The sequence below is a fragment of the Bufo bufo genome, chromosome 1 (assembly GCF_905171765.1).
Source record: "Bufo bufo chromosome 1, aBufBuf1.1, whole genome shotgun sequence".
In the NCBI taxonomy this organism is placed as follows: Eukaryota; Metazoa; Chordata; class Amphibia; order Anura; family Bufonidae; genus Bufo; species Bufo bufo.
This window is the reverse complement of record NC_053389.1, coordinates 180526969-180549496: the sequence shown is the minus strand read 5'-3', so window position 1 is coordinate 180549496 and position 22528 is coordinate 180526969. Positions and strand designations below refer to the sequence as shown.

At 43.0% G+C, this 22528-nt stretch overlaps 1 protein-coding gene across 5 annotated transcripts in view; it reads left to right on the top strand.

The window, feature by feature from the left end:
- Positions 1 to 22528, top strand: part of LOC121001740 (myosin-binding protein C, fast-type-like) — a 607494-nt gene that overhangs the window by 425444 nt on the left and 159522 nt on the right. For 2 of the 5 annotated variants that reach the window (XM_040432966.1, XM_040432941.1), the window contains exon 1: positions 19780 to 19885. The exons of the other annotated variants lie outside the window; for them this stretch is intronic. In XM_040432966.1, the coding sequence (XP_040288900.1) occupies positions 19864 to 19885 (22 nt within the window). In that variant the 5' untranslated portion in view covers positions 19780 to 19863. Of the gene's footprint in view, positions 1 to 19779; positions 19886 to 22528 lie in introns of those variants that run through there. 5 annotated transcript variants of the gene reach the window in all.

Here is a 22528-nt window from a genome sequence, read left to right as displayed (position 1 = left end):
TCAATACATAATCGGCAGCCATTTTATGCAACGATAGTGCACCAGCACAGGCTATCTGCAAGTCCAGAAATACAGCATTTTGCTTACTGTGCTTAAAAAACCTTTTTTTTCATATACTGCACATCTGTGATTACACTTGCATAGGGGACTGTCACATTTAGGCCACAAATAAGGCTTTTAGGATACTGTGGTGAAAAATCCCTCTGATATACTGCACATCTGGGATTACAAGTAAATAAGGGACTGTCACATTTAGGCCACAAATACTACTATTAGGTTACTGTTGTTAAAAAAAACTACTTTTTTTCATATACTGCACATCTAGGATTACACGTGCATAACTGACTGTCACATTTAGGCCACAAATACGGCTATTAGGTTACTGTTGTTAAAAAAACCCCTTTTTTTCATATACTGCACATCTGTGATTACACGTGCATAGGTGATTGTCACATTTAGGCCACAAATAAGACTTTTAGGATACTGTGGTGAAAAAAAAACTTTTTGTTCATATACTGCACATCTGTGATTACACTTGCATAGGTGACTGTCACATTTTGGCCACAAATACGGCTATTAGCATACTGTGGTGAAAAAACCCTCTGATATAGTGCACATCTGTGATTACACGTGCATAGGTGACTGTCACATTTAGGCCACAAATACGGCTATTAGGTTACTGTTGTTAAAAAAAATTTTTTTTTTTCATATACTGCACATCTGTGATTACACGTGCATAGGTGACTGTCACATTTAGGCCACAAATACGGCTATTAGGTTACTGTTGTTAAAAAAAAACTTTTTTTCATATACTGCACATCTGTGATTACACTTGCATAGGTGACTGTCACATTTAGGCCACAAATAAGGCTTTTAGGATACTGTGGTGAAAAATCCCTCTGATATACTGCACATCTGGGATTACAAGTGCATAAGGGACTGTCACATTTAGGCCACAAATACTGCTATTAGGTTACTGTTGTTAAACAAAAACCTTTTTTTCATATACTGCACATCTAGGATTACACGTGCATAAGTGACTGTCACATTTAGGCCACAAATACGGCTATTAGGTTACTGTTGTTAAAAAAAAACTTTTTTTCATATACTGCACATCTGTGATTACACGTGCATAGGTGACTGTCACATTTCGGCCACAAATAAGGCTTTTAGGATACTGTGGTGAAAGAAAAACTTTTTTTCATATATTGCACATCTGTGATTACACGTGCATAGGTGACTGTCATATTTTGGCCACAAATAAGGCTTTTAGGATACTGTGGTGAAAAAAAAACTTTTTTTCATATACTGCACATCTGTGATTACACTTGCATAGGTGACTGTCCCATTTAGGCCACAAATACGGCTATTAGGATACTGTGGTGAAAAAACCCTCTGATATAGTGCACATCTGTGCATAGGTGACTGTCACAAATACGGCTATTAGGTTAATGTTGTTAAAAAAAACTTTTTTTTCATATACTGCACGTAGTTTCAGGTGCTGCACATCTCATATCATCTGAAGGCAATCGTCTATGCTGTGAAGACACGAGATGTGCAGCACCTGAAACTATGGATACTGGAAACCTGTGCTAGCATTTCTCCTGCGGTGTTGCTATCAGTGTGTGAAGAGTGGGAGAAGAGGGTTGCATTGACAATCCAACACAATGGGCAGCACATTGAACACATTTTATAAGTGGTCAGAAACTTGTAAATAACTCATGAAAGAATAAAGTTACGTTAAAACCAAGCACGCCATTGTTTTTATTGTGAAATTCCCAATAAGTTTGATGTGTTACATGACCCTCTTCCTATTGAAAAAACTAAAGTTGGATTCAAAATGGCCAACTTCAAAATGGCCGCCATGGTCACCACCCATCTTGAAAAGTTTCCCCCCTCACATATACTAATGTGCCACAAACAGGAAGTTAATATCACCAACCATTCCCATTTTATTAAGGTGTATCCATATAAATGGCCCACCCTGTATTTGAGTGTTGGAAAATCAACAACCGAACCATCCAGTGTGGACATACTGTAAGACTTTCTCTCACCACTCCCCATCTACTGTCATTAGTCTTATATGTCCATTAGCACAATGCCGAAACTGAGCTGAGGCTCATTAGAATAAAGTCAAAGGGGCAAGTCAATTCTAGAAAGTGATTATGAACAAGATTAGCTCTGGATTAGAAAGTCTGCCTCACATGCGTTGCCATTAACACAGTATTAACAGTCGATTAGCTCTTTATACGCTCAACAACCTATTGTAAGTTCCTGTCAAATGACCTGTTCTTTTCATGTTTTAGACTGTCCATTGTCTACTTATACAGCTCTCATTTTTCCTTAGCATTTTCTGGAGTTACATCTCAATAATTTAATAGAAAATATTATTACAAGAAGCCAACAGAAAATTGCAATGAACTGTCCATTTAAACATAACTCAATCTTAAGACTGCAGAGAAGACCTTCTATCCCATGACATTTCTTGCCCTATGATCAGTATTTATAGCTGTCTTTTAATGACTTTAAGAAATAAAGATGAAAATTTGAGATTTCCTTAAGTGATTGCTGAGACTTTGTTATATTGATCAGCGGGGTCACATCATCTGGACCTCAACCAGACATTAATAGTCTTTTCTGGAGATGGATCCTAGTCATGTAGCTTTCAGATCATAGGCAAGAAACCTAAGCTATAGGAGTGTAATAAAAATTTGTTTAAAGGAAGTATCCAGGTAAAACAGATAATTTAGGTTATGCCTAATACAAGGCTTGAGGGACCTTGCATAAATAAGTGCAGTGATCGAGTTTGGGGTGGCCCCAACGCTACACTGGGTCCCCCGGACACCGTCAAGGTGTCACCATGTGTTGCTGCTCTCCAGAAGGGATGATAAGGCGTGGTGCACCCCAGTTGGAAATAAGTCTAGAGAATCAGGGTCTGCAGTTAACCAGTGAGCTTCTTTACTGGAGGAATTCAGGTGCAAAACAATACAGGTGAGGCATAGGGCTGGCTTCTCCAGTCTCTTCCCTGGCAGAAAAATGGTTTGATTCCAAGGAAAGGCCTGAGCTAGCTCTCCCTCTCTCTCTCTCTCTCTCTCTCAGAAGGCTGGCCAAAGGCTGGATATCTACGGTCTGTAGATCAGTAGCCTGGGTGGCTCCTTGGTCACAGGGCTGGTGACCCATGGTCTGTGGCTCAGTGTCCCCATCTCAGAGCACTCATTCAGTCACTCAAGCAGACTGGCATAAGTCTCCCCCTCCAAGCACTGGTCCCTAACTGCAGAACACTAGGAGCTCTGACTGCTCTCCTTATATACCATTTCTAGCTAGACTGGAACCTTCTAGTGGGGGTGGGGGGGGGTGAAGTGGAGAAGCTCAGCACAAAAAGATACATTGTAACACTTTCCGTCTCTCATAGACTTAAATAGAGCTTCAATGATACTCAATGGCAATGACACAGCAGTTTTTCCAGACAAAAACAAGTTTCCAGACATAACAACATAGCTAAACCAGGACAGTCACAAGGTCATTCTGTCTGGTTTTGGTGGTAAACAAGTCTGGCTTTTTTCCTCCAAAACATGCTCTTATTTAAATCCTGTGGCAGCTGTGGAAAATTATCAGCTTCTTATTCAAAGTCCCAAAAGTCTCTCACTGTTCATTAACCTTTTCCACAGAGCCTTGCAAACAAAGTGCAAATGAACAGGATATATATCACAACTTACATTTGAAATGCAGTTTTACACAGTATTAAGCAGTGCATGTTCACCCTTTCAAGTGAAATAATGTAAGAAGTTTATAACTTTGCATAGGGGAAACAGGGGCAAATGTCCGCAAATGTCCAGACTTCACAGTACCCCTTTTCCAGGGCACTACATAAGGTCTTCAAAGAAACCTAAATCGAGAAGTCATGCGCTTCCCCTCAAGCAATGCACTAGGCTTAACACAGTGTATTGTTTTTGCCTGGAGTGCTTCTTTAACCCCTTCACGACATATGACGCAATAGTACGTCATAGCGCGAAGTGACTTACCGCATTACTACATCATGATGATCGGGCAGGCACTGGAGTGGTGCACGCCCGATCAGTGCAGGGGCCAGGCAGTAGCTGACAGCTGGGACCCTGCTTTTACAGTGATGGCGGCGTATTAACCCTTTATATGCCGCGGTCAGCCCTGACACCTCATGCTGCAAAAAATGAGCCCCTTCATAAGACAATAAATGAAAATAATATGATTTCCAGACAATAAAGACTCTAAAACATGATTTATTTTTTGTTTCAAAAATGCTTTTTATTAGTTAGTTACGGCACATCCGTAACAACCAGCTCTATAAAAATATCACATGACCTATCCCCTCAGGTGAACTGTGCCAAAAAAGTCATTTATTGTCACCTTACATCACATTGTAATACCAAGTGATCAAAAAGTCATATGTACCCATCAGTACCAATCAAACCGTCAGCTCATCCTGCAAAAAATGAGCCCTTACATAAGACAATTGGCCAAAAAAATAATAATTTGGCTTTCAGAAAATGAAGACACAAAAACAATTTTTTTTTCAAAAATACTTTATTATGTAAACTTAAACAAACAAAAAAAGTAGACATATTTGAAATTGTCTCGTCCGTAACAACCTGCTCTATAAAAATAGCACATGAGCTAACCCGTCAGATGAACAAAACTGCCTAACAAGAGGCGTAATATAGAGTGATCAAAAATCTGATGTACCCCAAAATAGTATCAATAAAACTGTCACCTTATCCCGTATTTTCCAAAATGGGGTCACTTTTTCTGTGTTTCTACTGTAGGGGTGCATCAGGGGGGCTTCAAATGGGACATGGTGTTTAAAAACCAGTCCAGCCCTCCCTTTACAGCAGTTTACCACCACATGTGGGTTGTTTGTGTAAATTGCAGAATCAGTGCAATAGATATTGAGTTTTGTTTGGCTGTTAACCCTTGATGTGTTACAGAAAAAAATGGATTAAAATTAGGGATGAGCGAACCCGAACTGTATAGTTCGGGTTCGTACCGAATTTTGGGGTGTCTGTGACACGGACCCGAACCCGAACATTTTCGTAAAAGTCCGGGTTCGGGTTCGGTGTTCGGCGCTTTCTTGGCGCTTTTTGAAAGGCTGCAAAGCAGCCAATCAACAAGCGTCATACTACTTGCCCCAAGAGGCCATCACAGCCTTGCCTACTATTGGCATGGCTGTGATTGGCCAGTGCAGCATGTGACCCAGCCTCTATATAAGGTTGGGTCACGTAGCGCTGCACGTCACTCTGCTGATTCAAGCATAGGGAGAGGTTGCTGCTGCGACGTTAGGGCGAGATTAGGCAGATTAACTCCTCCAAAAGACTTAATTCAGTGATCGATCTCCAGCTGTGGATCATTGAAGTGCTGATATTGAATTGCTCACTTTTTTTAGGCTGCCCAGAGCGTTTTTATATCACTTTTTTCTGGGGTGATCGGCGGCCATCTTGTGGCTTGTGGTGCGCCAGCACAAGCTACCACCAAGTGCATTTAACCATCAATAGTGTGGTTATTTTTTGCTATATCCTACATCAGGTGCAGGCTGAGCCTGTGTCACCCAAGTGCATTTAACCATCAACAGTGTGGTTATTTTTTGGCCATATACTACATCAGGTGCAGGCTGAGCCTGTGTCACCCAAGTGCATTTAACCATCAACAGTGTGGTTATTTTTTGGCCATATACTACATCAGGTGCAGGCTGAGCCTGTGTCACCCAAGTGCATTTAACCATCAACAGTGTGGTTATTTTTTGGCCATATACTACATCAGGGGCAAGTTGAGCCTGTCACCCAGCGCCTAAAAAATAGACCTGACATTTATATTCCTCCAAATCAGTACTGTTTTAGCTGGTCAAGTTATTTGTAGTGACCGTAAAAGCACAGTTTTTGTTCTGGGTTGAAAAACTATTCCCAAATTTGCCATTCTCAAAATTAGTAGTTTCTGCTATATCAGGCCTACTTTAAATCTATCCCAAAAAAGATATCTTAGATTGAAGGTGCTGATAGTGTCATTCTGAAAAACTTAACACACACGCTACAGTGCAGATACAAGTCTAATTCTGTGATTAAAGGTATATCTGTCACACAGCGCGTAAAAAATAGGCCTCACATTTATATTCAACCAAATCTGTACTGTTTTAGCTGGTCAAATTATTTGTAGTGACCGTAAAAGCGCAGTTTTTGTTCTGGGTTGAAAAACTATTCCCAAATTTGCCATTCTCAAAATTAGTAGTTTCTGCTATATCAGGCCTACTTTAAATCTATCCCAAAAAGGATATCTTAGATTGAAGGTGCTGATAGTGTCATTCTGAAAAACTTAACACACACACTACCGTGCAGATACAAGTCTAATTCTGTGATTAAAGGTATATCTGTCACACAGCGCGTAAAAAATAGGCCTGACATTTCTATTCCTCCAAATCAGTACAGTTTTAGCTGGTCAAGTTATATTTAGTGACCGTAAAAGCACAGTTTTTGTTCTGGGTTGAAAAACTATTCCCAAATTTGCCATTCTCAAAATTAGTAGTTTCTGCTATATCAGGCCTACTTTAAATCTATCCCAAAAAGGATATCTTAGATTGAAGGTGCTGATAGTGTCATTCTGAAAAACTTAACACACACGCTACAGTGCAGATACAAGTCTAATTCTGTGATTAAAGGTATATCTGTCACACAGCGAATAAAAAAATAGGCCTCACATTTATATTCAACCAAATCTGTACTGTTTTAGCTGGTCAAATTATTTGTAGTGACCGTAAAAGCACAGTTTTTGTTCTGGGTTGAAAAACTATTCCCAAATTTGCCATTCTCAAAATTAGTAGTTTCTGCTATATCAGGCCTACTTTAAATCTATCCCAAAAAGGATATCTTAGATTGAAGGTGCTGATAGTGTCATTCTGAAAAACTTAACACACACGCTACAGTGCAGATACAAGTCTAATTCTGTGATTAAAGGTATGTCTGTCACACAGCGCGTAAAAAATAGGCCTCACATTTATATTCAACCAAATCTGTACTGTTTCAGCTGGTCAAATTATTTGTAGTGACCGTAAAAGCACAGTTTTTGTTCTGGGTTGAAAAACTATTCCCAAACTTGCCATTCTCAAAATTAGTAGTTTCTGCTATATCAGGACTACTTTAAATCTATCCCAAAAAGGATATCTTAGATTGAAGGTGCTGATAGTGTCATTCTGAAAAACTTAACACACACGCTACAGTGCAGATACAAGTCTAATTCTGTGATTAAAGGTATATCTGTCACACAGCGCGTAAAAAATAGGCCTGACATTTATATTCAACCAAATCTGTACTGTTTTAGCTGGTCAAATTATTTGTAGTGACCGTAAAAGCACAGTTTTTGTTCTGGGTTGAAAAACTATTCCCAAATTTGCCATTCTCAAAATTAGTCGTTTCTGCTATATCAGGCCTACTTTAAATCTATCCCAAAAAGGATATCTTAGATTGAAGGTACTGATAGTGTCATTCTGAAAAACTTAACACACACGTTACCGTGCAGATACAAGTCTAATTCTGTGATTAAAGATATATCTGTCACACTGCGCGTAAAAAATAGGCCTGACATTTCTATTCCTCCAAATCAGTACAGTTTTAGCTGGTCAAGTTATATTTAGTGACCGTAAAAGCACAGTTTTTGTTCTGGGTTGAAAAACTATTCCCAAATTTGCCATTCTCAAAATTAGTAGTTTCTGCTATATCAGGCCTACTTTAAATCTATCCCAAAAAGGATATCTTAGATAGAAGGTGCTGATAGTGTCATTCTGAAAAACTTAACACACACGCTACAGTGCAGATACAAGTCTAATTCTGTGATTAAAGGTATATCTGTCACACAGCGCGTAAAAAATAGGCCTCACATTTATATTCAACCAAATCTGTACTGTTTTAGCTGGTCAAATTATTTGAAGTGACCGTAAAAGCACAGTTTTTGTTCTGGGTTGAAAAACTATTCCCAAATTTGCCATTCTCAAAATTAGTAGTTTCTGCTATATCAGGCCTACTTTAAATATATCCCAAAAAGGATATCTTACATTTAAGGTGCTGATAGTGTCATTCTGAAAAGCTTAACACACACGCTACCGTGCAGATACAAGTCTAATTCTGTGATTAAAGGTATATCTGTCACACAGCGCGTAAAAAATAGGCCTCACATTTATATTCAACCAAATCTGTCATTACTTGTGTGCCTGAATTAGTGTAATACGGTACCTAAATAGATAGCCAGACAGTGTTAGGTGTCTGTAAAAAAAGGCCTAAATTTTAATTCAATACATTGGCCCGAATAATATTTTTCTTATTGTGGTGAACGGGAACAATGAGGAAAACAACTAGTAAGGGAGGTGGACGTGGACATGGTCGTGGTGGTGTTAGTGGACCCTCTGGTGCTGGGAGAGGACGTGGCCGTTCTGCCACAGCCACACGTCCTAGTGTACCAACTACCTCAGGTCCCAGTAGCCGCCAGAATTTACAGGGATATTTGGTGGGGCCCAATGCCGTTCTAAGGATGGTAAGGCCTGAGCAGGTACAGGCATTAGTCAATTGGGTGTCTGACAGTGCATCCAGCACGTTCACATTATCTCCCACCCAGTCTTCTGCAGAAAGCGCACAGATGGCGCATGAAAACCAAGCCCATCAGTCTGTCACATAACCCCCATGCATATCAGGGAAACTGTCTGAGCCTCAAGTTATGCAGCAGTCTCTTATGCTGTTTGAAGACTCTGCTGCCAGGGTTTCTAAAGGGCATCCACCTAGCCCTTCCCCAGGGGTGGAAGAGATAGAATGCACTAACGCACAACCACTTATGTTTCCTGATGATGAGGACATGGGAATACCACCTCAGCACATCTCTGATGGTGCCAACTGCTGCGTCTTTCTGCAGTGTGCAGACTGAACAGGAGGTCAGGGATCAAGACTGGGTGGAAGACGATGCAGGGGACGATGAGGTCCTAGACCCCACATGGTATGAAGGTCGTGCCACTGACTTTCACAGTTCGGAGGAAGAGGCAGTGGTGAGACCGAGCCAACAGCGTAGCAAAAGACAAAGAGGGAGCAGTGGGCAAAATCAGAACACCCGCCGCCAAGAGACTCCGCCTGCTACTGACCGCTGCCATCTGGGACCGAGCACCCCAAAGGCAGCTTCAAGGAGTTCCCTGGCATGGCACTTCTTTAAACAATGTGCTGACGACAAGACCCGAGTGGTTTGCACGCTGTGCCATCAGAGCCTGAAGCGAGGCATTAACGTTCTGAACCTTAGCACAACCTGCATGACCAGGCACCTGCATGCAAAGCATGAACTGCAGTGGAGTAAACACCTTAAAAACAAAGAAGTCACTCAGGCTCCCCCTGCTACCTCTTCTGCTGCTGCCGCCGCCTCGGCCTCTTCCTCCGCCTCTGGAGGAACGTTGGCACCTGCCGCCCAGCAAACATGGGATGTACCACCAACACCACCACCTGCGTCACCAAGCATCTCAACCATGTCACACGGCAGCGTTCAGCTCTTCATCTCACAAACATTTGAGAGAAAGCGTAAATTCCCACCTATCCACCCTCGATCCCTGGCCCTGAATGCCAGCATTTCTAATCTACTGGCCTATAAAATGCTGTCATTTAGGCTGGTGGACATAGACAGCTTCAAACAGCTCATGTCGCTTGCTGTCCCACAGTATGTTGTTTCCAGCCGGCACTACTTCTCCAAGAGAGCCGTGCCATCCCTGCACAAGCAAGTGTCCGATAAAATCAAGTGTGCACTGCACAACGCCATCTGTGGCAAGGTCCACCTAACCACAGATACATGGACCAGTAAGCACGGCCAGGGACGCTATATCTCCCTAACTGCACACTGGGTAAATGCAGTGGCGGCTGGGCCCCAGGCGGAGAGCTGTTTGGCGCACGTCCTTCCGCCGCCAAGGATCGCAGGGCAACATTCTTTGCCTCCTGTCTCCTCCTCCTCCTACTCAGCTTCCTCCTCCTCTTCTTCCACCTGCTCATCCAGTCAGCCACACACCTTCACCACCAACTTCAGCACAGCCCGGGGTAAACGTCAGCAGGCTGTTCTGAAACTCATATGTTTGGGGGACAGGCCCCACACCGCACAGGAGTTGTGGCGGGGTATAGAACAACAGACCGACGAGTGGTTGCTGCCGGTGAGCCTCAAGCCTGGTCTGGTGGTGTGCGATAATGGGCGAAATCTCGTTGCAGCTCTGGGACTAGCCGGTTTGACGCACATCCCTTGCCTGGCGCATGTGCTGAATTTGGTGGTGCAGAAGTTCATTCGCAACTATCCCGACATGTCAGAGCTGCTGCATAAAGTGCGGGCCGTCTGTTCGCGCTTCCGGCGTTCACACCCTGCTGCTGCACGCCTGTCTGCGCTACAGCGTAACTTCGGCCTTCCCGCTCACCGCCTCATATGCGATGTGCCCACCAGGTGGAACTCCACCTTGCACATGCTGGACAGACTGTGCGAGCAGCAGCAGGCCATAGTGGAGTTTCAGCTGCAGCACGCACGGGTCAGTCGCACTGCGGAACAGCACCACTTCACCACCAATGACTGGGCCTCCATGCGAGACCTGTGTGCCCTGTTGCGCTGTTTCGAGTACTCCACCAACATGGCCAGTGGCGATGACGCCGTTATCAGCGTTACAATACCACTTCTATATCTCCTTGAGAAAACACTTAGGGCGATGATGGAAGAGGAGGTGGCCCAGGAGGAAGAGGAGGAAGAGGGGTCATTTTTAGCACTTTCAGGCCAGTCTCTTCGAAGTGACTCAGAGGGAGGTTTTTTGCAACACCAGAGGCCAGGTACAAATGTGGCCAGACAGGGCCCACTACTGGAGGACGAGGAGGACGAGGATGAGGAGGAGGTGGAGGAAGATGAGGATGAAGCATGTTCACAGCGGGACGGCACCCAAAGCAGCTCGGGCCCATCACTGGTGCGTGGCTGGGGGGAAACACAGGACGATGACGATACGCCTCCCACAGAGGACAGCTTGTCCTTACCTCTAGGCAGCCTGGCACACATGAGCAACTACATGCTGCAGTGCCTGCGCAACGACAGCAGAGTTGCCCACATTTTAACGTGTGCGGACTACTGGGTTGCCACCCTGCTGGATCCCCGGTACAAAGACAATGTGCCCACCTTACTTCCTACACTGGAGCGTGATAGGAAGATGCGCGAGTACAAGCGCACGTTGGTAGACGCGCTACTGAGAGCATTCCCAAATGTCACAGGGGAACCAGTGGAAGCCCAAGGCGAAGGCAGAGGAGGAGCAAGAGGTCGCCAACGTAGCTGTGTCACGGCCAGCTCCTCTGAGGGCAGGGTTAGCATGTGGAAAAGTTTTGTCACCACGCCACAGCTAACTGCACCACCACCTGATACGGAACGTGTTAGCAGGAGGAAACATTTCACTAACATGGTGGAACAGTACCTGTGCACACCCCTCCACGTACTGACTGATGGTTCGGCCCCATTCAACTTCTGGGTCTCCAAATTGTCCACGTGGCCAGAGCTAGCCTTTTATGCCTTCAAGGTGCTGGCCTGCCCGGCGGCCAGCGTTTTGTCTGAACGTGTATTCAGCACGGCAGGGGGCGTCATTACAGACAAACGCAGCTGCCTGTCTACAGCCAATGTGGACAAGCTGACGTTCATAAAAATGAACCAGGCATGGATCCCACAGGACCTGTCCATCCCTTGTGCAGATTAGACATTAACTACCTCCCCTTAACAATATATTATTGTACTCCAGGGCACTTCCTCATTCAATCCTATTTTTATTTTCATTTTACCATTATATTGCGGGGCAACCCAAAGTTGAATGAACCTCTCCTCTGTCTGGGTGCCGGGGCCCAAATGTGTGACAGTGGCCTGTTCCAGTGGTGGGTGACGTGAAGCCTGATTCTCTGCTATGACATGAAGACTGATTCTGTGCTGACATGAAGCCAGATTCTCTGTTACGCGACCTCTCTCCTCTGCCTGGGTGCCTGGGCCTAAATATGTGACAATAGCCTGTTCCAGTGGTGGGTGACGTGAAGCCTGATTCTCTGCTATGACATGAAGACTGATTCTGTGCTGACATGAAGCCAGATTCTCTGTTACGGGACCTCTCTCCTCTGTCTGGGTGCCGAGGTCAAAATATGTGACAGTGGCCTGTTCCAGTGGTGGGTGAAGTGAAGCCTGATTCTCTGCTATGACATGAAGACTGATTCTCTGCTGACATGAAGCCTGATTCTCTGTTATGGGACCTCTCTCCTCTGCCTGGGTGCCTGGGCCTAAATATGTGACAGTGGCCTGTTCCAGTGGTGGGTGACGTGAAGCCTGATTCTCTGCTATGACATGAAGACTGATTCTGTGCTGACATGAAGCCAGATTCTCTGTTATGGGACCTCTCTCCTCTGTCTGGGTGCCTGGGCCTAAATATGTGACAGTGGCCTGTTCCAGTGGTGGGTGACGTGAAGCCTGATTCTCTGCTATGACATGAAGACTGATTCTCTGATGACATGAAGCCTGAATCTCTGTTATGGGACCTCTCTCCTCTGCCTGGGTGCCTGGGCCTAAATATGTGACAGTGGCCTGTTCCAGTGGTGGTTGACGTGAAGCCTGATTCTCTGCTATGACATGAAGACTGATTCTCTGCTGACATGAAGCCTGAATCTCTGTTTTGGGACCTCTCTCCTCTGCCTGGGTGCCTGGGCCTAAATATGTGACAGTGGCCTGTTTCAGTGGTGGGTGACGTGAAGCCTGATTCTCTGCTATGACATGAAGACTGATTCTCTGCTGACAGGAAGCCTGAATCTCTGTTATGGGACCTCTCTCCTCTGCCTGGGTGCCTGGGCCTAAATATGTGACAGTGGCCTGTTCCAGTGGTGGGTGACGTGAAGCCTGATTCTCTGCTATGACATGAAGACTGATTCTGTGCTGACATGAAGCCAGATTCTCTGTTACGGGACCTCTCTCCTCTGTCTGGGTGCCAGGGCCTAAATGTGTGATAGTGGCCTGTTCCAGTGGTGGGTGACGTGAAGCCTGATTCTCTGCTATGACATGAAGACTGATTCTCTGCTGACATGAAGCCTGAATCTCTGTTATGGGACCTCTCTCCTCTGTCTGGGTGCCAGGGCCTAAATGTGTGACAGTGGCCTGTTCCAGTGGTGGGTGACGTGAAGCCTGATTCTCTGCTATGACATGAAGACTGATTCTCTGCTGACATGAAGCCTGAATCTCTGTTATGGGACCTCTCTCCTCTGCCTGGGTGCCTGGGCCTAAATATGTGACAGTGGCCTGTTCCAGTGGTGGGTGACGTGAAGCCTGATTCTCTGCTATGACATGAAGACTGATTCTGTGCTGACATGAAGCCAGATTCTCTGTTATGGGACCTCTCTCCTCTGTCTGCGTGCCTGGGCCTAAATATGTGACAGTGGCCTGTTCCAGTGGTGGGTGACGTGAAGCCTGATTCTCTGCTATGACATGAAGACTGATTCTCTGCTGACAGGAAGCCTGAATCTCTGTTATGGGACCTCTCTCCTCTGCCTGGGTGCCTGGGCCTAAATATGTGACAGTGGCCTGTTCCAGTGGTGGGTGACGTGAAGCCTGATTCTCTGCTATGACATGAAGACTGATTCTGTGCTGACATGAAGCCAGATTCTCTGTTACGGGACCTCTCTCCTCTGTCTGGGTGCCTGGGCCTAAATATGTGACAGTGGCCTGTTCCAGTGGTGGGTGACGTGAAGCCTGATTCTCTGCTATGACATGAAGACTGATTCTCTGCTGACATGAAGCCTGAATCTCTGTTATGGGACCTCTCTCCTCTGCCTGGGTGCCTGGGCCTAAATATGTGACAGTGGCCTGTTCCAGTGGTGGGTGACGTGAAGCCTGATTCTCTGCTATGACATGAAGACTGATTCTCTGCTGACAGGAAGCCTGAATCTCTGTTATGGGACCTCTCTCCTCTGCCTGGGTGCCTGGGCCTAAATATGTGACAGTGGCCTGTTCCAGTGGTGGGTGACGTGAAGCCTGATTCTCTGCTATGACATGCAGACTGATTATCTGCTGACATGAAGCCAGATTCTCTGTTACGGGACCTCTCTCCTCTGCCTGGGTGTCTGGGCCTAAATATCTGACAATGGACTGTTCCAGTGTTGGGTGACGTAAAGCCTGATTCTCTGCTATGACATGCAGACTGATTCTCTGCTGACATGAAGCCAGATTCTCTGTTACGGGACCTCTCTCCTCTGCCTGGGTGCCGGGGCCTAAATATATGACAATGGACTGTTACAGTGGTGGGTGACGTGAAGCCAGATTCTCTGCTATGGCATGAAGACTGATTCTCTGCTGACGTGAAGCCAGATTCTCTGCTATGGGACCTCTCTCCAATTGATATTGGTTTATTTTTATATATTTTATTTTTATTTTTATTCATTTCCCTATCCACATTTGTTTGCAGGGGATTTACCTACATGTTGCTGCCTTTTGCAGCCCTCTAGCTCTTTCCTGGGCTGTTTTACAGCCTCTTTAGTGCCAAAAAGTTTGGGTCCCCATTGACTTCAATGGGGTTCGGGTTCGGGACGAAGTTCGGGTCGGGTTCGGATCCCGAACCCGAACATTTCCGGGAAGTTCGGCCGAACTTCTCGAACCCGAACATCCAGGTGTTCGCTCAACTCTAATTAAAATATAAAATCTGAAAAAGTGAAATTTTGAAATTTCATCTCCATTTTCCTTCTTATTCTTGTGAAACACAGTTAGTAAAATCAGTTTTGAATAACTTGAGGGGTGTAGTTTATAATATGGGGTCATTTATGGGTGATTCCTATTATGCAAGCCCCACAAAGTGACCTCATAATTGAACTGGTCCTTAAAAAGTGGGTTTTGGAAATTTTCTTAAACATTTTAAGAATTGCTTCTAAAATTCTAAGCCTTCTAACGTCCTAGAAAATAAAATGAAATTTTCTAATTAATGCCAACATAAAATAGACATATGGGGAATGTTAAGTAGTAAATATTTTATGAGGTATCACTTTCTGTTTTAAAAGCAGAGAAATGTAAATTTTTAAAATTGTGAATTTTTAAAAATTTTGGGTAAATTTCAGATTTTTTCATAAATAAAGTTAAAATATATCGACTCAAATTTACGACTAGCATGAATTACAATATGTCATGAGAAAAAAATCTCAGAATGGCTTGGATAAGTAAAAGTGTTTCAAAGTTATTTATACATAAAGTGACACGTCAGATTTGCAAAAAAATGACCTGGGTAGGAAGGTGAAAACTGGCACGGGATAGAAGTGGGTAAAGGGGGTTTCTCAAACCCTACTAAAATAATAACATAAAGGAAGGAAATGCTTTTCCAGTGCTGCTTCCTGATGGTCTTTGTTTCCCGTGCTGCACCAATAATATCCACCCCTACCCTACATGTTTGTTACAACCAATTAATGGCCTCAGTGTCATATATAGCAGTGCAGAATTGCACCTATAATATACCTGACTACCACACATGACCAATAAGGACAGTGATTGGATGAAACAAGGACATTAGTATTGAGCGAATCAAAGCCAAAAAATTTACTTTGATTCATATTTTGGAAAAAATTTGATTCGCCGGAAAGCTGAATTTACTAGCGCTTAGTGGTAACGAATCTATTTTTCTTGAAATGGCAGGGAAAAAAAAAAACATACTGACCTCATCCATTTGCTTGCGGAGAGGCCGTCACTGCCATCTTAATTGAAGATACAGTGCAGAATCTCATGCGGGACGACATGGTTATATCACCATGCTGGCCAGGCACAGTAATGCCATCACCACACCTGGCCAGTGTGATGACGTGATGACACCATCAAGTCACTGCGCAAGATTTCGTGCGGTGTCTTCAATCAAGATGGCCGCGACGGCCTCTTCACGAGCAAATTAATAAGGTGAGTATGTTTTTTTTCTTCAAATCCAATTAACCCCTGAAAGGCCTTAATTTTAAGCTCAGGGGTTCAATGATGGGGCAGCATGATCACTGCTCCCCGTCATTGTGGCCACTAAATATAAAGGAATGGCCTTCATGACGAAGTAATTCATCACAAATAAAAAAAAAAAATTCAATTTGGCTAAGTAGCCAAATCAAAGTTTTCATAACTTCACTTATCACTAAAGGAGACTGGATAATAATGGGATGTCCCAGATGAAGCACTGGAAACAACAATGTGGATTGCCAGAACTGGAATATTAGGAGATGGAACAGGTGAGAAAGGCTTCTTTTGTTATTTTAAACACATTTTTGGGTTCTCAGAAAAGCCCTTTACTGCCATAAAGGTAATAGTATGTAATGCCATTCATTGCCCAAGTTCAAACTTTATCTGGATTTTTGATTCTTAACATTATGGTAAGAACTTCTGTACCACTTGCAAAGTTACAAGGTATTAGAGGGACCTTTCATTCCCTGCAAGAGTCCCATATAAATAGGAAGATGCCTATGCAAAAAAAAAACTAAAGACACCTGCTATCAGCACAGCTAATTTCTTCCTGGCAAAATATCTAAATGATTTAGCAGGTAATAACTGTAGATTAATAAACAGAAAAGCCTATTAAATCTTATCTTACATTAGTTGCCTTTACCAAATGAATGCTATATGGCAGATGGTGGATAAATCAGGAAATGTATATTCAAGTTTGAGACAGTGGGCGGTCATGTAGGGGGCAGGTATTATAGCTATGGTACAGTCACTATATGGCAGGCAGTCTTTTCTCTGTTATTCCAGGGCTCAAGCAACACAGAGCTCCTCTTGGTCCCCACACAGTGCTCTGATTCTTACATACCCCAATAAATGGCATACTGCAAGGTGTCCCACCTCCAAAGCAGGAGTGGGGTGGGTCCAAAACACAAGTGCATGCACCGTTTCCTTGACATTTTCAAGACGTCTTACAGTTGGGTGGAAGTCTTCATGAACATGATGACAACCAGATTGAAGACGTGTGCCATGCAGGGATGCAGCGCAGACCGAATGTTCTTCCTGTTATCGGTGACCATGGTTGCTATCTCCAGTTGGTGAGGAGACATCCAGGATTCGATTTCTTGGTTGATGATGCAGAGTAGTTCCACCCTGGTGTGACTTGTTCACCTAGGCTGACCAGGTGCAGAACTGCATGACAACACCATGCTTTAGATAGGTGGTATACTCTGAACTTTGCCTACAGTGGAGGCTGAGGACAAGGTGGAGGATGATGAGGCAGAAGAGGACATTGGTGCAAAAATACCACGACTACAATACGGAGGCGGCATTGCAATCACCTGGCCAAGTTGTTGGTGTGCCTGGGCAGGAAACACATTTACCCAGTGGGCCGTAAAAGACATATATTGTCCTTTGCCATAGTTACATCTCCACACGTCAGCGCTGGCATGAACTGTACGAGACACTGACAGGCTCAAGGACTGGCCCACCTTCTGGTAAAGTGTGCAGCACTGGTACAGCTTTTTTAGAGAAGTAATAATGGCTTTAGACTCTCCACCTTGCTGGGTACTAGCCATCAGTTCTCTGAAATGTTCAGATTCCACGATATGAAAAGAGAGGGACTGTAGTACAAGCAACTTGGCCAGGTGCAAATTCAGCTTCTGTGCCGTTAGATGAGTGCATTCATACTGTCTCTATTCAATCATCTCAGTGATCTATTACTGGTGAAACAAGGGACGAGGAGAAGGAGGAGCATCTGGAGCAATAGACAAAGAAAAGAAATGACAGCTTCCATCTGCTGAGGTTAAGGAGCCCTGACTGCTGGAGAAGGCGTGCGGGCCTCTGGGAGATGCAGACATTGCTGCACCAGGCTGTATCACTACATTAGTGCCACGGTTTTCACAGGTCACTTCATGGTGACGTTCCATATGTTGACGCAGGGCCATGGTGCTAACATTAACACCCTGACCGTGCTTCACCTTCTGCCCACATATCCTGCATACCACCACGCTAATGTCCTCCAGCGACTTGATAAAAAATTCCTACACTGCCAAGTATGACATTTTACCTCCAACACTGCCTGCCTGCCACTGCTTTTATGAACCCGATCACCGCTAGTTGTTTCTGGACAGGTAGCAGACGGTCTACCCCGGGTACGTTTCGCTCCAGATCTTCCACTGCTTACACTCTGCTGGAGAATCATGGCCAATCAAAGTTTCTCTGAAATTCAGATCAAATTCAATTAATTTCACATCGATTCGCTCAACATTAATAATTAAGTACGTTCATTAAAAGAGTTGGTGTGCTGTCAGGAGTGGTTTTCTACATAAAGTACTGTACATTAAAAAGTCTGTAGTGACAGTGGCTTCAGAAGTTGTTTCTTTCTGTGCATAATAAATAGCAAGAAAATTTTGATACACATTTGCTGTATTATAGTGATTGTATTGCTTGGCATATTTTTGTGCTGCTGTATGTTTGTGATCTACATGGGGTCTGCTAAAATGTTGTTTAACTCTTTGAATTCCCGGGTACACAGCAGGGAAGAGATATGCCATATGTCATGGATATTTTGGGCAAGTCTAAACATCATTATCTGCTCAGTGCCAAGGATGCTGTACGGTACATCTCTCAGCTCTGGTGTCTCGTATCAGCAGACCCTGTGTACTATAGATAACAAACATGCAGCTGCACAAAAACATGGCAAGCAACACAATCACTATAATACTGCAAACATGTATCAAAATTTCCTGTTATTTATTATGGACAGAAAGGAGCAAATTCTGAAGTCAGATCTCGGCAAAGAGAACCGAAACAGCACCTTGGGAACCGCCAAGTAAGTTTTGATAACTATTGTATTGCAAAATGGATCTTCTCTGTTGTCAGGTTTACTCCTGAAACTGGACAATCCCTTTTCGGTGATCAACCATCCCAATAGCAACTTTATGGAGCTTGAATTCTATCATTGCCAGTGCACAGTTCTTACAGGGAATAGTCACAGGGGTGTAGCCACAGAAATTGCATAGGTGGCAGTCACATGTGGACACTGGTGACCTCTGTCACATAAGTATACACCAGTATTATAGGTATCACATTCTAGATAAGGGCTGTGTTAAAGATTTTGCATTGGGGACCAGGACTTTCAAGTTACCCCTTTTGAATACTAAGAATAGTTAAACCTTCTGACAGGTTTAGCTTTAGGCAAGTCTCTGAGAGAGAGGACCCTATAAACCTCTGTCCCACAATACTAGACTAGTATGATATTCTGTTTTAAAGTCTAGGATCTTCAGCTTACTCTCCTGCCTGTGAATATACTTTGAAGGTCTGTAACTATGTGGTGGTTTTCACTGATATAAAAATCCGGTGGAGGCAACATGTGACAATCAGATGTGGGTCCCACATCTATTTTTGAATACTAATCTCATTTTCTTAATTTTAATGTATGGAAATTATGATTTATGGTATTATCATCTTTGGAAAACATACATTTCTGCTTAAAAAAATACTAAAAGTATTCAAGATAAAATTAGATATTTCTGACCCATCAGTGAAGTGATTAGCTGCAGCTTGTATCTCCTCCTAACTCTTGTCTCTCACTAAGGTTGCATGCAGGAGCAGCTGTTTCCTCCATCATACTTATAGCCGTTCAGTTTATCTGGGAGTCTCGAAAGCTTACAAAATCAGATCACATCCCCCTCACTGCTTGATACTATTAAGGCCAGGCCATGAATGCCCCCATCAAGAGGTTTAGGGAAGTTTATGGAATGACTTAGGAATTTGGCAACCAACTCATTGGGTCAGGTGACATTTAACAGCGTCTCCCAGGAGAGCAGAGACTGTCTTTAAAGAGACAAGTTGAGCCCTCAAGAGGAAGTTTGTGCCTGGACCCAAGAAGAGGGTGACACAACCATGCCTGAACCAGCAAAACCTGGTAGGATTGTCTTGGTTCCCTAATGTCTAATTGAACCTCTTTTTTATTTCTTATTTTTTTGACTAATAAATTAGGTATTATTAATATTGGGAAACATTTTAGTTGTAGATTTTTCTAGGCATTTTACAGTACAATGTGTGGTGAATGCCTATGATTCTTCCCTGCATTCAGTATTTAGAAGTGGGATGCTTTCTAAGATCATTAGATACTTGATTCTCCAACAGCATGTATAAAATTCATCACTTACACCTACAACCAACTGTTCTGAATTAACAAATTAATTGTTATACTAATTACTAACAAAAATTATGTAAATGTCAGCCACAAATTTGAGGGACATCAAGAAACTTAGATTGTCACTTAGGTTGTTAACCTGTTTAAATTTTATAATACCCTACAGCACTCCAACATTTCTTATGTTCCATACAGCTGCTGACTCTGAGCATAGAGTCCATAGTATTCCTTCAACAATATACCTATTTGCTATTTGCCATCTACCCATCTATCTGTCTGTCTAATCAACCATCCATCCATACAACCAATCATCCACCCATTGTCAGCAGATTCTACTTAAAGTTAAGGATCTACAACAAAAAAATAGTTGCACAGGTTTTGAATTTTTGAACCAAGCCTAACCAAACTACAGATTTAAGTATAACAGAACTACCTTTTATGCAGTATGTCTGAGAATCCTTGAAAAGTCTTGTTGAAGCACGAAGCAGCATAACACAAATACTGTAAGGCTGGGGGTGATGGCTGGAAGATATCAGCAACATAATTCTCATGTTGATATCAAACAATGGATAAAATACAGCCTTGTTGATATCTGCCAATTATTACAATACACAACACTGGGCTTGTGTATTTTTTCTTTTCATGTCTAGATATGAGTTACTCTGGAAAGGATACCATTATTTATAGTTTTCTTCCTTTGAACTTCAGCCAAAGTCAGATAAATTGAAATAAGACCAGTTTCTGCTTAGAATTTGTTGAAATATTTTAAAAAGTCAGTTGTCCACTAAGTTAATTTTATGTTTTTTGTTGTTGTAAATAACTGTTTAAGGTTGCCGTATACTTTTGGTTGAGAGCATGTTTGTGTGACAGCTATTTCTCCCCAACCCCTGCTGCCAGTCATGTCAGATAGTTCGCTGCTCCTGCCAAACTTGTCAGATTTAGGGTACTTTCACACTAGCGTTATTCTTTTCCGGCATTGAGTTCCGTCCTAGGGGCTCAATACCGGAAAAGAACTGATCAGTTTTATCCTAATGCATTCTGAATAGAGAGCAATCTGTTCAAGATGCATCAGGATGTCTTCAGTTCAGTCTTTTTGACTTTTCAGGACGGAGATAATACCGCAGCTTGCTGTGGTTTTATCTCCGTCCAAAATTCTGGAACACTTGCCAGAATGCCGGATCCAGCATTTTTTCCCATTGAAATGCATTAGTGCCGGATCCGTCCCCGAGTGTTCCTTCAAAACAGATCTGGCATTGCGACCTGCGTATGCTCAGACCGCAAAAAATTTGAAAAAAATAATTAAATGCTGGATCCGTTTTTCTGGATGACACCGGAGAGACGGATGCGGCATTTCAATGCATTTGTCATACGGATCAGGATCCTGATCCGTCTGACAAATGCCATCAGTTTGCATACGTTTTGACGGAACTGCCTGCCGGAATCCACTGCTGCAATATTGACTTTGAAAAAAAAAAAAAGAACATACCCTAATATAGGGAAAATGTATATGATCCATATACCCTAAATGAGGATTTCCAGGAGGAGTCATGGGCTTTCATGGAAAGATCAGAAGGAGCTTAAAATGTCCCAATGGTTTTCAATGTTGAGTTTTAGTGAATTACTGTATAATATGCATATAATCATCTGTAACTACACATATTATAATATGATCAAATACTGGAATGAAGTTAATCATGCACACATACTTAAAGTAGTTGAAATGGTGTCCACATCCATCACAAGTAGAAATATTAGCAATTTTCTGGGCATTGAAAAAAAATATCAATTGGACATCATTTCTTATAGAAATCCCTCAGCTTCCTAGAAGACAAATCACAGCCTTTCACTGATATAATATTGTTGCATTGTTCCATATGGCTTTATCTGTGAAAATAGAGAAGTAAATGCTACAGTTGTAGTGGGCCTCTGATGGAGATGGGACGCTCTATCTTAGGTATGGACGACTAATCGATATGGACGACTCATGGATCTCTATGTTAGGCTGTTCAAAAAGAACTAAAAACCACTCCAGCCAAGCCTAATTTTTAACTGTCAATGGACTGGAATTGGTGTACTATGTTTTTATGTACTGTTCTGAGTCTAGCTAATACATACAGTAGCTGCCATCAGTGCAAATAGGTTGTAGTGGCTGTCATAGGAGTTAGTCATCAATGTGACTGCTAGCCCCCAGGAGTTTACAGAACTATATCTTTGTTGTGCATGAGAATGAACATTAGTAGCGGTATCTTAGTAGATAAAGGATCTCGATTTCAGCCAAATAATTTTATTGGGAAAAACAAAAGAAATTGCAAAATATTTTTAAAAAAGTTCCTGAAAGGATTCTAATTCTGAGCATTGGCTGGAGGATCAATGAAAAATGTACCTCTAAGAACTTGTAGAACTAAGGCC